Source organism: Hypomesus transpacificus, chromosome 22, assembly GCF_021917145.1.
Source record: "Hypomesus transpacificus isolate Combined female chromosome 22, fHypTra1, whole genome shotgun sequence".
NCBI classification, from domain to species: domain Eukaryota; kingdom Metazoa; phylum Chordata; class Actinopteri; order Osmeriformes; family Osmeridae; genus Hypomesus; species Hypomesus transpacificus.
This window is the reverse complement of record NC_061081.1, coordinates 12,034,669-12,052,282: the sequence shown is the minus strand read 5'-3', so window position 1 is coordinate 12,052,282 and position 17,614 is coordinate 12,034,669. Positions and strand designations below refer to the sequence as shown.

Below are 17,614 nucleotides of genomic sequence, written 5' to 3'. Positions count from 1 at the left end.
GGCAAAGACACACACACAAGTACACACTTACACAACACTTACACAACACTTCATGCTCATATTCAAGATGTTTGTCATGAAGTGTGTGTGACAGGAAAGCTGAGATAGGAGAAGAGGACACACACACACTGCCTCCAAACACACACTGCCTCCTCCATACACACACTTCAGGGCTCCAGCTCACACACACACACACACACTGCCTACTCCACACACACACACACACACTGCCTACTCCACACACACACACACACTGCCTCCACACACACACTGCCTACTCCACACACACACACACACTTCAGGGCTCCAGCTCACACACACACACAAACAGACACACACACTCACACACACGCACAATAACACTGACATGATTACGTGAGCTTGTACACTACAGATTCCAGGATTTTAAACTCATTGTCCGCATACAGTCCAGAAGAGGACACACACACTTCAAACACTCCCTCAATTAGAAGTTAGTTTCTCTTCCATGGGACTTTATCTTGTTCAAGCATGCCTCAATAACCCCCCACCTACATACGCACCTCACCAGTTCAGTGGTTACTCACAGCTCACACACACACACAATCTCAGGCATAAGTCAGGTACACTAACCAGGAGACTGTGGACACAGAGAGAGACAGACTCACCTTTTCTGTCTATGTGGAAGCTGGAGACAGTTTCTGTGAGTCCAGGTGCTGTCTGTCTGTCTGTCTGTCAGTTCCCAACAAATCTCTCTCCTCCTCACTCAGCCCACATTGGACGAGTATGCCTTCCACACACACACACGCGCTTCCAAGAGAGATCTCTGAGTCCAAGGCCCTAATCCACCAGGCTGGTCCAGGTCATCATCAGTACAGAGGACATCCACAGGCACGGCTCCTTCCAGCTGTCCTGACAGGGTCAGCTGATCTGGCAGCTCCACACTTGCTCACACACATCCAGCGGTGAGAGAGAGAGAGATTAGGTGAGGAAGTGTGTAGGCAGAGGAGAAAGAGCATGAGTGTGTGTGATTGAACACTCCCTAAAAGGGTGGTGCCAGAACTCGCCACAGACAGAGAGAGAGAGAGAGAGGGGCGGGAGGGCAAGAGAGAGATAAACAGAGAGAGAGACAGAGAGAGAGAGAGAGAGAGAGAGAGAGAGAGAGAGAGGGGCGGGGTCGGAGGGCGAGAGAGAGAGGGGTGGGGTGGGAGGGCGAGAGAGAGAGGGGTGGGGTGGGAGGGCGAGAGAGAGAGGGGTGGGGTGGGAGGGCGAGAGAGAGAGGGGTGGGGTGGGAGGGCGAGAGAGAGACAGAGGTAATCAGACACTCCCCCTCCTCCTCCGGCAGATCACACTGCCCCACCTCCCTCCCTCCCCACCTCCCTCCCTCCCCACCTCCCTCCCTCCCTCCCCACCTCCCTCCCTCCCTCCCCCCTGTCCTCCTCCACAGCGTTTGCAAGATTCAAGATCAAGATTCCTCTCCTTATCTTTTCGAGTCGCCACTACCACTCCCTCCCTCCTCTCCCTTCCTCTCTCCCGCTCTCTCTCTCCCCATCCTTCCTTCCTTCCTTCATCTTCATGTCCCTGTGTCCTGCCTCTTACAGTAAAACACCCCCCCCCCCCCGACACTGGTCCCTGAACAACGCCCTCTCCTGCGTTCCTCCCTCTCCCCTCCTCTACTCTCTCTTCTCTCTCCTGTCCTCTCCCCTCCTCTACTCTCTCCCTCCTCTACTCTCTCCTCTCTCCCCTCCTCTACTCTCTCTTCTCTCTCCTGTCCTCTCCCTCCTCTACTCTCTCCTGTCCTCTCCCTCCTCTACTCTCTCTTCTCTCTCCCCTCCTCTCCCTCCTCTACTCTCTCTTCTCTCTCCCCTCCTCTCCTCTCTCTTCTCTCTCCTCTCCCCTCCTCTACTCTCTCTTCTCTCTCCTCCTCTACTCTCTCTTCTCTCTCCTCTCCTCTCCCTCCTCTACTCTCTCTTCTCTCTCCCCTCTCACACACGCTGCACCTTAACAGTGACTGATGTCACTATCCCTGATCTCATATTTTTGCCTTCGAAAAGAGAAAAAGATTGATCGCTTTTTAATTAACTCCTTCCAGCAGCATGGAAAACCAACATTGCACAACGCTGGTGAGATGCAAGCTGGGCGGAGGGCCAAGCTTGTCCTGAAATCTGGCGCTGATGCCGACGGCAGTGCTGATAATCGCTACACGTCACCCAGCCCCTATCCTGGTCATTACATAATGCCAGAGGCTAGCAAAGTACACAAGATAGACTGGGGAGGGCTAGGCTAGGTTAGCACATGCTAGGCTACACCCGTTTATGCTAGGTTAGGACATGCTAGGCTTGGCTATACCAGGCTACGCTAGGCTAACAGGTCAACTTGAGCATGAAGAGAAAGAGGGGGAAGAGAGATCGCCAGCTGGCCTTCACATGGAGAAACAGGAGGCTGAGAAGGAGGTAGAGGAACCCCCCCCCCCCCCACACACACACACACACACACACACCTTGAACAAACCCATTACAACGGTGAATGGGCCATTTGAGCTGAATGGAAATGCTAAATAGTGCCCTTAAACAAACAAATGTGGTCATTTAGGTGATGTCAATGTATGTTGACCTACTACTGTTGATTGAGTGGACTGAGTGAAGCACAGAGAGAGAGGGGAGCGAGAAAGAGAGGTGGGTGGGGGATCCATTTATTTTAAATCATGTTGTTATGCAAGACAACCATATGCCAACACTGACATACATACACACACATCCAGCAGTGAGACACGCACCAGTCTACATGTTTACTTACACACACACACACTTCAGACTAGCTGAAAGCTGAGCCAGTCTGTGTAATAATCCTTTCCCATTATCTGGTACTGCACGATAAAAAAACAATCTCACACAATTTATAAACCAGCTACAGCAAACCTTATGCAATATCTAAGATCCCCAGCCAAGCGCATACAGCATGTAATCTACCTACAACCGACCTTATACGTGATCTATCTATAACCAATCTTATACAATCAGTCTACTCTCATCCTGTTATTGATGGTAGAGCAGGAGGTGGAATCTGGGAGAAGCAGGCTTGATCTAACCAAGCTGAATACACGACTGTATGACTGCTCAGACTAGTAGCATGACCTTGCTCCACTTCCCCAAGCCTGTTTCCTTAGGAGGTCACAGTTGGATCTGTGTGTTTCTGCTTCTTACGGGCTTTATATGCTACTCCGACTCAGTTTACGGATGGGCAGTCGGACGGATATGGACGGATACGATACTCTTTTTCGTTTATGGTTCTCCGTAGGCTGTGGGTGCTGAAAACACTTCAGCGCCAGAAGAGTAGGTGGAGCAACGGTAATTATGTCGTTAGCGGACCAATCACAGCCAAGGGGGTGCACGTTGAGATCTCTGGGGCTCTCCGAGAGACGAAGGTGTTCCCATGTGTCAGTTTTTTGGAAAACAGAGTAAAACGGAGTACCCTAAATCGACCTTTAGAAGAAAAAGAAGTCTGAGAACGTTGTCTAACAGCCTGGGAGCCCTTCCCAACATCTGAAGGCTCCATGGCCTCCCTCTCTCTCTAATCAGGGATCACACAGTCGCAGCTAATAGCCAGTGTCCTGTGAGAAACTGCAGCCCGGCTTCTTTAAGGCACAGGAGCCGTAATGGCCGCCCATTTCCTCAGTTTGTCGTCATTCCCTGATGGTTTGACACCTGTTACACATGGTGTAAACACCTGGTTTAGGAGCGTAAAGTGCTGCTGTGTTCCTCTGTCCGCTGTCTTGAGCGTTTCATTTGGGGGTGGGTTTAGTGGAAGTGGGAGGAGGGGAGTGGGGGCGAGGGGTGTTAACCTGCAGCTGGAGGGCGCTGGGTTGGGGAGGGGGCTGGGGGTGCTGGGGGGAGGGGGCGGGGGGAACAGAGGGGACCCAGATTAGCAGCTGTGGGTTTGTGTATTTTGAGATTTTCACTGAATAAATATAAGCACAAAGTATAGCCTTGTCTGGTTTGATTGTTGTTTGGTTAGAATCAGGTCTGTTTGTACTGATGACATGACCGGCATGACAAAGGCAACAGAACAAAGAACATAAGCCTTGTTGGCCAACAGTGTTCTCACAGGTGAGTGTGGCTGGTCCTGTCTGTCTCATATAACTGATGGTTCAACTTGTTTTTAGATTTTAAATTCTAGTTTTTGTAATGATTGTGTCAAATACATATCTGATATCTGGTGACTTCCTGTAAGTAAATGACATTATCTACATTATTTAAGAAATCTTATCAAGTAAAACTCTCTTTATTCGCAACCAATGTACTTGTTTTAAACATATGCAAGCTTAAAACTAATATATCTGTACTTAAATTTGACAGGGGTTTGACAGCACACAAAGAAACTTCGCTAGCTATGGAAGGCCAAGTTGGCAAGTATTAAAACAACCCCATGTGTCAACCACGCGTAATTAACGCTAAATTATCCTTAGCGCCTTGCTTGACGTGACCCCGTCTCAATCATGCGTAAAAATCGCAGACTTCCATACAAGCATAGCTAGCTGCCAGGCCTCTCAGCCTAGCGACAGGGAGGGTCATCAGACAGCCAGGCCTCTCAGCCTAGCGACAGGGAGGGTCATCAGACAGCCAGGCCTCTCAGCCTAGCGACAGGGAGGGTCATCAGACAGCCAGGCCTCTCAGCCTAGCGAAAGGGAGGGTCATCAGACAGCCAGGCCTCTCAGCCTAGCGACAGGGAGGGTCATCAGACAGCCAGGCCTCTCAGCCTAGCGACAGGGAGGGTCATCAGACAGCCAGGCCTCTCAGCCTAGCGACAGGGAGGGTCATCAGACAGCCAGGCCTCTCAGCCTAGCGACAGGGAGGGTCATCAGACAGCCAGGCCTCTCAGCCTAGCGACAGGGAGGGTCATCAGACAGCCAGGCCTCTCAGCCTAGCGACAGGGAGGGTCATCAGACAGCCAGGCCTCTCAGCCTAGCGACACGGAGGGTCATCAGACAGCCAGGCCTCTCAGCCTAGCGACAGGGAGGGTCATCAGACAGCCAGGCCTCTCAGCCTAGCGACAGGGAGGGTCATCAGACAGCCAGGCCTCTCAGCCTAGCGACACAGAGGGTCATCAGACAGCCAGGCCTCTCAGCCTAGTGACAGGGAGGGTCATCAGACAGCCAGGCCTCTCAGCCTAGCGACAGGGAGGGTCATCAGACAGCCAGGCCTCTCAGCCTAGCGACAGGGAGGGTCATCAGACAGCCAGGCCTCTCAGCCTAGCGACAGGGAGGGTCATCAGACAGCCAGGCCCTCCTTTGTTCAGACATCCACAAGGGCGGACACATTCCTGAGACAAAGACCCTGTCAATGCCTAAGGGTCCATAAGAGACATCAGGCCCTGGTTCAGTTGGTCCCCACGCAAACTAAACAACCTAAACACTACCTAGCAACACAACTACTCCCTTTGATCTCATGTTGTTTCAGTTTATTTAGAAACAGTGTATATTTGATGGTCTGTAGAGGAGAGTAGTATTAATCTCTGAAAGGAATGGAAAATATAGAAAAAGATAGTTCTCAACTTTCTTCGAGGATATGACCAAACTATAAACTTTTAGGGAGTCCTTGAAAACATGTTTTGCCACCGCACTGTGTTTTTCAAAGGTGACCAGAAGACAAGACATTTACATGTTTGGTGTTTTGCAATTGAAATTACTTCAACGGCCACTACCAATTTCACTGTCAGAACCAAAGAGGAACAATTGTAAGGAAATTCAGGCCATTTGCCCTGTGCGATTTACGTACTCAAAACAGAAAGCCTACACCTACATGCCAACAGAAAGGTCTTAAACAAATGTACAACGTAAGGGTTCTGTGTTTTGGGAGTTATCTTTTATGTCCAGGACGTTCATCATCAACAGATTTGGCCAAACGTATCTTTTTGTTCTGCTGTAGTTGGGACATGGTGGTGCAGCTGTGGCCCTCCTCGTCAGGAGCTGCCGTGACATTAGACCACATGTCTAGTCCTTACATGTCACACGTTAATGACTAAATACCTGGGAGAGGGGAGGGAGTCCAAGAGTTGAGCTCTGATTCTGCTGAGCCTTCCAGGTAATGAGTCAGACCTGGTGTGGCGGTTTCATCCAACGGTGATTCATGTCATAAAGCTAGGTTATCAACACGTGATGAGACACATCTCTCTCACTGTCACGCTTTTACACCAAACACCACACACACACACACAGTCTGACGTTGCCTGTGTTTGAAAGGATGTAAGCCTCGTCTAAAGGGTTTTTAAAAATAAACCGAGCCATGGTTTTTATGTACTGAACACAGGGGATGAGAATTACTTAAATACTGTGCTGTTCAATTAAAGAGAAAAAGGGAAAAATATTGACTAGATTTTCCTATGATGTCAGATGAGATGACATCATCATGAGGTGACTGTATTGAAGCTCTAAAGTTGTCATCATCCTGTTATTATAAAACACCATGGTGATAAGACAGACCTGAAGAACACACACACACACACGCCTATGCACACACACACACTCACCCGGACTCCAGTGACCAGCGATTCAACGACAAATATCAGATGAGCTTGTGAAACTGAAAACTAAATCAATCCGTTTATTGACTTACAGTGAGAGGCATGCAGGCAGAGTAACTAGAGCAAACTGCATCCCATTTGAAATTTATTGTTTGGAGGATAACCCCTTGAGATGCAGCATCTCGTTTTCGAGGGGGTCCTGTAATACATGGGGGGTCCCCATAATACACACCCTCACATGCAAGTAAGACTGTGTGTGTGTGTGTGTGCATGCACGTACAGTATGTCTTGATGTGTGTCTATATTATACGTGTTTCAAATAAAATCTTATTTGTATTGCTCTCTTTACAAACACAAGTGTTTGTAGGGCTTCACATGCACCCGTAGATTTGTACCTAAACCCTCAAAGAAGACCAGGAAAAACTCCCAGGAAACCAGAGGAAATGGAAGAAACCTTGGAAGTGTGTGTGTCTTCTACCCTCCTAACCCTCGCCTGTTGACCAAGTCAGAACATCAGGTTGCTCTACTGGTAGTGTGCTACCTGAATCAAGGCATCCAGCTGTGAGCTGGAGTCACAACGGCATGTTCAACCATACAGGGTGACATCCATTAAGTAGTGTCATTTCAGAAGTCATGTTTCAACACAGAGACCAGATCAGAGTCATTTCAGAAGTCATGTTTCAACACAGAGACCAGATCAGAGTCATTTCAGAAGTCATGTTTCAACACAGAGACCAGATCAGTGTCATTTCAAAAGTCATGTTTCAACACAGAGACCAGATCAGAGTCATTTCAGAAGTCATGTTTCAACACAGAGACCAGATCAGTGTCATTTCAGAAGTCATGTTTCAACACAGAGACCAGATCAGAGTCATTTCAGAAGTCATGTTTCAACACAGAGACCAGATCAGAGTCATTTCAGAAGTCATGTTTCAACACAGAGACCAGATCAGAGTCATTTCAGAAGTCATGTTTCAACACAGAGACCAGATCAGAGTCATTTCAGAAGTCATGTTTCAACACAGAGACCAGATCAGAGTCATTTCAGAAGTCATGTTTCAACACAGAGACCAGATCAGTGTCATTTCAGAAGTAATGTTTCAACACAGAGACCAGATCAGAGTCATTTCAGAAGTCATGTTTCAACACAGAGACCACATCAGAGTCATTTCAGAAGTCCTGTTTCAACACAGAGACCAGATCAGAGTCATTTCAGAAGTCATGTTTCAACACAGAGACCAGATCAGTGTCATTTCAGAAGTCATGTTTCAACACAGAGACCAGATCAGAGTCATTTCAGAAGTCATGTTTCAACACAGAGACCAGATCAGTGTCATTTCAGAAGTCATGTTTCAACACAGAGACCAGATCAGAGTCATTTCAAAAGTCATGTTTCAACACAGAGACCACATCAGATTCATTTCTCTCCCTGAGAAACGGGAATGATCCCACAGCTGCTCCAGAGACAACAGCTCTTACCGAATCCGGCCCTGATAGGATTTGAAGTTATGATAGATGGGCTACACAAGTCCCTTCAGTCTAAGTAGCTTTTAGTTTAGCCTAGCGGACGCTGCAGAAAGATAAATATTAGATGAACCTCAAAGGAATGGAACGGGGATTAGGGCAGAACATGACAATCGCAGACGTCCAAATTCCACAAAATAGAGAGCCAATAATCTAATCTCATCAATTGGACGATTTAAAGGACAAACTCCAAAGACAAGAGCAGTAAAAAATAAAATATAAAAAAGTCTACATTTCCAAGTGTGATGATATTTCGTTATGCCTACACCTAGAAAACGTTTTAAGAAATCTTCTTCTCTCAGCCACGTAGGCTACACTTCATTGAAACCCTTCATGAATATTAAAAGATAAAATGGAGCTTGGCCATATTCAATTATTCATGAACAGATAAGAGACTCCAGGGGAAGCAGAACCACATCAAGTTAGCGGAGCAGTCTCGCCTCATTCCCGGCCCCTGCTACAATAGCGGGTTACCATGTCAACACCGGGCTGAATATCCGGTGAAGACTGTCCGTGCGAGACGTCATGTCTTGTGGCCCATAGCCTAGAATACAACAGCTAACTGGCCAACCTGTACAGACGCAGCATCTGTGGGACGAAAAACAACGAGGACATATCGGCAGCCAAGACACCAGCCATAACCCAATCACGTCCATTAGCTAACAGCATAAGTGCTACAAGAATGCTGACTAGTCTAGGGTTTGTTGAAAGCCCGTTGCGAATGACCATCTCCATAATGCATGTGTACTGTAGCATGAGGATGTCCTTTAGTGTACGACTAAGATCTAATCTCTGAACCTGGTGGTGTGTTAGCCTCCCACAGCCACTCACCACATGTTACACTTTGAGGCACACTTGCATAGCTCAAACATGCTTGTGTCCGCCCAACATACCCGTTGTACAATAGAGTAGGCCTACAGCAGAGTTTAGTAGAGTCCTCATCAAGTACTCAGAAATGATGCCATTTTTTTTTTCTCCAACCTTTCAAAACTTTTTTCCCCAAAACTTAGTTTTTCACACACAGAGAGGAGAGGGAGGAATACTGAGAAGCCTAAACAGAGAAATGCTTATTTGCGGATGTCATAACTAATTTCAAATTCCAACACCATTGTCCAACTGATATAAGGGGGTAGGAGATGACAACAGACAGCAAAGGACAATGTTGATGGAGGCGCTAACGGCTGTCTGTGACAGTGTGTGACAGTGTGTGAGAGTGTGTGTGAGTGTGTGAGAGTGTGTGTGAGAGTGTTTGACAGTCACAATGACCGGCTGGTGGGCTTAGTGTTCCACATGTCATGTGACACAGTTGCCATGGTTACATAAGAACATTTTAAGATTCATAACCAGAGTCAGGGAAGCCACCCTGAGCCACACCAGCTCCACCTGAGTCCCACCAGCTCCACCCTGAGTCCCACCAGCTCCACCCTGAGCCACACCAGCTCCACCCTGAGCCACACCAGCTCCACCCTGAGTCCCACCAGCTCCACCCTGAGTCCCACCAGCTCCACCCTGAGCCACACCAGCTCCACCTGAGTCACACCAGCTCCACCCTGAGTCCCACCAGCTCCACCTGAGTCACACCAGCTCCACCCTGAGTCCCACCAGCTCCACCTGAGTCCCACCAGCTCCACCCTGAGTCCCACCAGCTCCACCTGAGTCACACCAGCTCCACCCTGAGTCCCACCAGCTCCACCTGAGTCCCACCAGCTCCACCCTGAGTCCCACCAGCTCCACCTGAGCCATACCAGCTCCACCCTGAGTCCCACCAGCTCCACCCTGAGTCACACCAGCTCCAACCTGAGTCCCACCAGCTCCACCTGAGTCCCACCAGCTCCACCTGAGCCACACCAGCTCCACCCTGAGTCCCACCAGCTCCACCCTGAGTCCCACCAGCTCCAACCTGAGTCCCACCAGCTCCACCCTAAGTCACACCAGCTCCACCTGAGTCACACCAGCTCCACCCTGAGTCACACCAGCTCCAACCTGAGTCCCACCAGCTCCAACCTGAGTCACACCAGCTCCAACCTGAGTCACACCAGCTCCACCCTGAGTCACACCAGCTCCACCCTGAGTCACATCAGCTCCACCTGAGTCACACCAGCTCCACCTTGAGTCACACCAGCTCCACCTGAGTCACACCAGCTCCACCTTGAGCCATGGGCCAGTACGATAGGACAGACTTTTCAGTAGCTCAGACAGAATATTCTATGGCCGCAGTATTAGTTAGCTGGAAGGATTAAACATGTAAGAAAACAAGATGATTTAGCGCCACAACCAGGGTTAATGTTTCAATGTTTCGATCAATCAAGTGAATAAAGTAATGGATGCTCAGCATCGAGTTGGATGAGGTTGCAGGTTTGAATCCTCCTGTATCATGCTTTCTATATAAGTGTCTGCTAAATAAATACATTATTTTAAAGTTAAGTTAAAACACTTTAAACAAACTAGATGCAGTACTACAGTTGAGACCATGTCATAAAGGGTGAGACAGAATAATAAATCAAATCATGGTGGTTCTTAGGAACAGTTCTAGAACATTCCACAAAGAACCTCTAGGTCACCTTCAGGTTCCAACACACAATCGTCTGACTCATCCATCAACCATCCTTCCACCTTGACATGAATCACAGCAGCAGGACTTCCCACAGTGCCTTTACCCAGCAGACTTGTGATGACAGGTCAGACTGGCAGGTTAAAGGATGCAGAGCTGTCAGGCGGGGGGGGGGGGGGGGGGGTCACAGGGTTGGGATGGATGTCATAAGTGTTCTTCCTCCCAATGGTGCCACAGAGACAGTGTTCTGACAATAACACATCTGTTTGGAGTGTTTCAGATCTGAGAAACACTCCACCTGTGGCCTGGTTGAGTCCTTATCTTTCCATACCATCTTCAGGCTTGGAGTCATTCTGGATATGAAGGGGTGTACACTGACTCAGCTACATCCCTGTCGTGCTTGTCCACACACACCAGGCCTGTAGCTGATCATCAGCATGGAAACGCCACAGAGAACTTTACATCATATCCTGTTCTGTCCTGACATCACTTCCTGCAGGCGGGGGGGGGGGGGGGGGGGGGGCGTGACTGTGAGGTCATAATGAACCGTAAGGCTCCAAGACAGACTGACTTGTCTGGTATCTATGACAGAACGGTAACCATGGATGCTGACCTCATCCAGTTAGAGGCTGCTATCCAGCCAATCAGGTCCAGAGTTCATTCAACAGGTGAAAACCAGGCAGCACACACACCTGTACCAGGCAGCACACACACCTGTACCAGGCAGCACACACAGCTGTACAAGGCAGCACACACACACACCTGTACCAGGCAGCACACACACACACCTGTACCAGGCAGCACACACACCTGTACCAGGCAGCACACACACACCTGTACCAGGCAGCACACACACCTGTACCAGGCAGCACACACACCTGTACCAGGCAGCACACACACCTGTACCAGGCAGCACACACAGCTGTACCAGGCAGCACACACACCTGTACCAGGCAGCACACACACACCTGTACCAGGCAGCACACACACCTGTACCAGGCACCACACACAGCTGTACCAGGCAGCACACACACACACCTGTACCAGGCAGCACACACAGCTGTACCAGGCAGCACACACACACACCTGTACCAGGCAGCACACACAGCTGTACCAGGCACCACACACAGCTGTACCAGGCAGCACACACACCTGTACCAGGCAGCACACACACCTGTACCAGGCAGCACACACAGCTGTACCAGGCAGCACACACACAGCTGTACCAGGCAGCACACACACCTGTACCAGGCAGCACACACAGCTGTACCAGGCACCACACACAGCTGTACCAGGCAGCACACACAGCTGTACCAGGCACCACACACAGCTGTACCAGGCACCACACACAGCTGTACCAGGCAGCACACACACCTGTACCAGGCAGCACACACAGCTGTACCAGGCAGCACACACACAGCTGTACCAGGCAGCACACACACAGCTGTACCAGGCAGCACACACAGCTGTACCAGGCACCACACACACCTGTACCAGGCAGCACACACAGCTGTACCAGGCAGCACACACACCTGTACCAGGCAGCACACACACCTGTACCGCCTCGACAGTCATCTGGACATACAAGCAGAACTGTCAAATATACTGAATGTGAAAGAAAGGCATTGTGGTTGTCTTCAGTTTGAGAGACATCTCTGTGATGCAACCTCACTGTTCTCCTTCAGGGTTTTCTTCACCTCAGTAATGATTACAAGCAGCATTCCATGGATGTGCTGCTGACTTCAGACATGCATGTGTATGACCAGGTTTTCCCGCAGCACTTTTCGTTTAAGGCAGCCGCCTAAGCAACACACGCCTGCCGCCTTCACTCTGCACACATTTTCTGTGGGAAACCCTGTGTATGCATGTGTGTGACTGCACGTACATGCGTTAAGACAATTCCTTTGCACTTTGTCTGAGGAAGATATCAACGCAGATTCTTGCTGGAATTCAAACCGGAATCGATCAATATACAAATCAATCATGTTTGATGGGCGTGCCTGGTTGTCAGGCACTGTTTGCAGGAACAAGCAGCTTCCTGTTACATAAGTGTGTCATTGTGACATCCTGAGAAATTAGCTGCCAATCACAGCCTGTGGTTCAAGGGCCTGCCAATCACAGCCTGGGGTTCATGTTTGCTCAAAGCCACACCCACTCTGTGAGCAGCTTCTATCAGCAGGACTTTGATACCTGACAATTACACACCCAATAAAACTGCAGCAGCCATCTTCGTGTACTTGTCCTAGTAAACAAACTGCCTTTGAATGTACTCCGCAAGTACACTTTGCTTCAAGTAGGCCACTCTGTAGTAGTCTGTAGAGCTCTGCATGTAATGGTCCTATAAGCACACACAGGTCCTATAAGCACACACAGGTCCTATAAGCACACACAGGTCCTATAAGCACACACAGGTCCTATAAGCACACACAGGTCCTATAAGCACACACAGGTCCTATAAGCACACACAGGTCCTATAAGCACACACAGGTCCTATAAGCACACAGGGGATGTGACTGTCTCTCTGGGCCTTGCAGCTGCCTGTGAAGGTGTGAGGAGGGGAGATAGAATCTCAGCTCTGTGTGTGAACTGCCTTGTCTAATAGCCTGGTACAGATATAGGGTGTTTTATGGCTCTGTTACAGATTTCACAAGGGGAGAGAGCGAGAGACAGAGAGACAGTGAGCAAGAGAGGGAGAGAGACAGAGAGATGAAAGTGTATATCTACAAAGATGACGCCCATCATTACAGACACTGCTGCTCTCCTGGCTGTCCTGTGTGTGTGAGACAGTGTGTGTGTGAGACAGTGTGTGTGTGAGGCAGAGTGTGTGTGTGTGTGTGTGAGACAGGGTGTGTGTGTGTGTGTGTGAGACAGTGTGTGTGTGAGACAGAGTGTTGTAGACACTGCTGCTCTCCTGGCTGTCCTCCCAGTGAGGGTTTGTTCAGAACCTGTCCCGTGGTCTGTCTCACGTTCAGCATCAGAGATGACCCGCTTCTGCTGGCTTGCATATGGGCTGAGGAGTGTCTCTATCTCTCCTCTTACACCATCTCCTTTTAGAAAACACATCGAATTGCTTGTTCTGGCAAACCTCTAATACTGGCTTGCTCTCTGCAATCATTGTTATTGCATTAACACTTTCCCCCGGTCAGCCTATAAGTTATAAAAGTTGTGTTTTAACACTAGCAAACCAACGCCTCTCACAGACTATCATGTTGTCATGCTTTGGGAGAATTTTCTTCATACACTTTTTTGACCCTTGATCTGAAACACAGTCGTGTTTTCCATCTCGTGAAGAATCCCTACCTGGTGTCAGCCAGGGAACAACGCGAGCCCTTTCTTCTGCAAATCACTAAGGAGAGATCCTCAACACTGCCCGTCGCCAATCTCACATGTTAGAAACTCACGTCGGGAATAAAACAGCTGTACCAAACGGTAGTTCTGATGTCTCCGGTTTGTTTACGTCTACCCTGTCACAACTCAAAACGCAACAATGGGCGCTCCATCTGGGGCACGGCTGGACTGCTGCGATCAGCATACGTTGTAAGCGATACCCAAGCGCGTTCGTATAACAACTGCAGTCAAAACGGCCCGTTTCATTGTGACCCCGCTGCGTTGAGAATTCATTACAATGAGTCAAATGTTATTGATTAGGACCTACATGTTTTTGTATAGGCTATTAAATATTATTCTACACCACATGGACTGCACTGTACCACGCGGCCGCAACCACAGCCAAGCAAGCCTGAAAACAACAGCGACAACAACAACCCGCGTTCACCTTTGAAGAGCAGTTGTCGACTTGCTGGAAAAATCATGATATAACTTTGGGATATGGCGGCGTGAAATCAAAGCGCCAACCTCTTACCTTTGAGATTGTCATGCAAGATGTGTCGGGCAGGTGGAAACGGTTTGTGAGGGAGAAACCCGAACCGCAGCGGTGGATGGCGCGGTGCCTCTCTTCCGTAGGACACACACACGCTGTTTGGAAGTCGTTTTACGTGTCAGTAATGAGTTGTGGTGATGATGACGATGATCCTACAGAAACCATAACGAACGGCTAAAACGAGAAGACAACGATGATGATGATGTGTCCTCACTGTCAACACCCGCACACAAGCGCACACTCCGCAGTGAGGGAAAAAAGAAAAGAGCGGAGTGCTGTGGAACCGAGGGGCGGAGAGATGCTGCCGCTCCCGAGAAAGTGCGGGGAATTTAGCCGTAGATGTTACTGTCGTGAATCATCCCGGTCTTGGTAGGGGTTTTATCCTGCGACCGGCTCGGCCGTCTGTCGGTCTGTTGGATTTGAAAGACTTCATGCACGCGGAGCTCAAGAGCACGTGCGCTGCCAACAAGAGGGGGTCGAGGGGACTGTCCGTGCGCCGTCGCCCGTGACCTCACAGCACCATTGATATTACAACAATGACAAAGGAACAACGCGCTGACAATGGACACCATTAAAACGCCATCGAAACCATTTGCTGAAGCTCTCATTGGATGACAGGTGGCTTGGCGCTGTATGCCTAGTCGATGCGTTCAGGACATAACATAACCAACCAGTAGGGCCTATTTCGCATTTACTGGTGGTAATTCCTTTAAATGGGTCAGCGCTTTAGACTGGAAACCAGTATGGAGCTCCTCCCTGAAGTCACCAATACCAGTCTGACAGATCGACAGGTTACTGGTGGTTTTGATCCACTGCCAGTATCTTTAAATAGACGAGATAACAAGCCTACCTCAGTCCTGTAAACAGATTTGCCTCTCACTGTAACCAAGATACGTGCTTATTTAGTTAAGGCTAGTCCTGACCTCTACCCTGTATATAGATCGGATAACCAAAGTTTTAATTGGGACTGGTTAAAACAGGGGTTTGTGTTACGTTACGTCTTTTAGAGACTGCATCTAATGACAGATGAACAGGCCGCATCAACATACCTGTCACCTTTCTAGGTGGGGTCCACTATAATCTGGTGTCAATCTTAGTCTTTAACACTGGGTGTGTTTACACTCGTCATCTCATGTAATCCCAGACACTGCACTAAACAACCCGTACAGTTTGAGGGACGATGTCTCCCTCTAGTGTCCCCTCACTGTTATTACAGGGTGATTCATGAATTTAGAATCAGTGTTGTACCGAAATCGTTGATCTGTCGAAAACTGACCAGGGGTCGCTGTTTTAATGGCTTGCCAATGTTAGAGTTAGGGTATGGGTTATGGGTATAGGTTAGGGCTCAAACATGCTGAACAGTACGGCAAGCCATTCGAACAGTGACCCATGGTCACAGTTTTTGACAGGTCAATGATTTGGGTACAACAACGGGTGACCTGGTCAGAAAACCGTTGAGTTCTCATGCAATTTAAGATCTTGTTCTCTGGAATTCCAGGTTTCAGGAGCGAACCAACCTGTTTCCGAGCATGTGTGCAAGGCGTGGTTGTTTGGTTTTGATTGAGGCATTTGTGTGTGAGATGTATGGAAGTTTTGTGTGAGTGTGTGTGTGTGTGAGAGAGACAGAGTGTGTGTGTGTGAGAGAGACAGAGTGTGTGTGTGAGAGACAGTGTGTATGTGTGTGAGAGAGACAGAGTGTGTGTGTGAGAGAGTATGTGTGTCTGTGTGTGTGTGTGAGAGATGGGGAACCAATCTAACCACCATCCCCACCATCCCCACCCTAACCACCATCCCCACCCTAACCACCATCCCCACCCTAACCACCATCCCCACCATCCCCACCATCCTCACCCTAACCACCATCCCCACCCTAACCACCATCCCCACCATCCTCACCCTAACCACCATCCCCACCCTAACCACCATCCCCACCATCCTCACCCTAACCACCATCCCCACCCTAACCACCATCCCCACCCTAACCACCATCCTCACCCTAACCACCATCCCCACCCTAACCACCATCCCCACCCTAACCACCATCCTCACCCTAACCACCATCCCCACCCTAACCACCATCCCCACCATCCCCACCCTAACCACCATCCTCACCCTAACCACCATCCCCACCATCCTCACCCTAACCACCATCCCCACCCTAACCACCATCCCCACCCTAACCACCATCCTCACCCTAACCACCATCCCCACCCTAACCACCATCCTCACCCTAACCACCATCCTCACCATCCTCACCCTAACTACCATCCCCACCCTAACCACCATCCCCACCATCCTCACCCTAACCACCATCCCCACCCTAACCACCATCCCCACCATCCTCACCCTAACCACCATCCTCACCCTAACCACCATCCCCACCCTAACCACCATCCTCACCCTAACCACCATCCTCACCCTAACCACCATCCCCACCCTAACCACCATCCTCACCCTAACCACCATCCCCACCATCCCCACCCTAACCACCATCCCCACCCTAACCACCATCCTCACCCTAACCACCATCCTCACCCTAACCACCATCCCCACCATCCTCACCCTAACCACCATCCCCACCCTAACCACCATCCCCACCCTAACCACCATCCCCGGTATGTCTCTCCTCTGGGCAGGATATATACTTTATATTTTTATTCAACCTGGAAACAAGAAAACTCCAAAACTATGCATAGTCCATTAACAAACATTGGCTCAATTCAGAACAGGATTTCTGTTGGAAGTGGAAGAAAGAGACAGGTCAACAGCATGTAAGACCAGGAATGAAACAGTAAAAACTAAGAAAGATCACATCTTTAACGAAAATGCTATTTAGTTCCCCCTTGGAGTTCCTGGTAGTGTAATACTGTAGAATTCCTGTTATAAAACCCATTGCTAGCCCGTCTTTTAGCATAGCTAGCCTGTCTGTTAGCGTAGCTAGCCCGTCTGTTAGCATAGCTAGCCCATCTGTTAGCATAGCTAACCCGTCTGTTAGCATAGTTAGCCCGTTTGTTAGCATAGTTAGCCCGTCTGTTAGCATAGCTAGCCCGTCTGTTAGCATAGTTAGCCCGTCGGTTAGCATAGTTAGCCCGTCTGTTAGCATGCCTGTCGATGTAAAGAAGCTCCTCACACACCAACACAGATTCATTAGAGCCTGCCCA

At 49.3% G+C, this 17,614-nt stretch overlaps 1 protein-coding gene across 2 annotated transcripts in view; it reads right to left on the bottom strand.

Moving 5' to 3' along the window:
• Window positions 1-15,135, bottom strand: part of coro2aa (coronin 2Aa) — a 26,774-nt gene extending 11,639 nt beyond the window's left edge. The window contains exon 1 of one of the 2 annotated variants that reach the window (XM_047044639.1): window positions 14,436-15,135. In XM_047044639.1, coding sequence (XP_046900595.1) covers window positions 14,436-14,450 — 15 coding nt within the window. In that variant the 5' untranslated portion in view covers window positions 14,451-15,135. Of the gene's footprint in view, window positions 1-647; window positions 1,078-14,435 lie in introns of those variants that run through there. The other variant, XM_047044640.1, reaches the window with a different exon arrangement.
• Window positions 15,136-17,614: the final 2,479 nt, after the last annotated feature.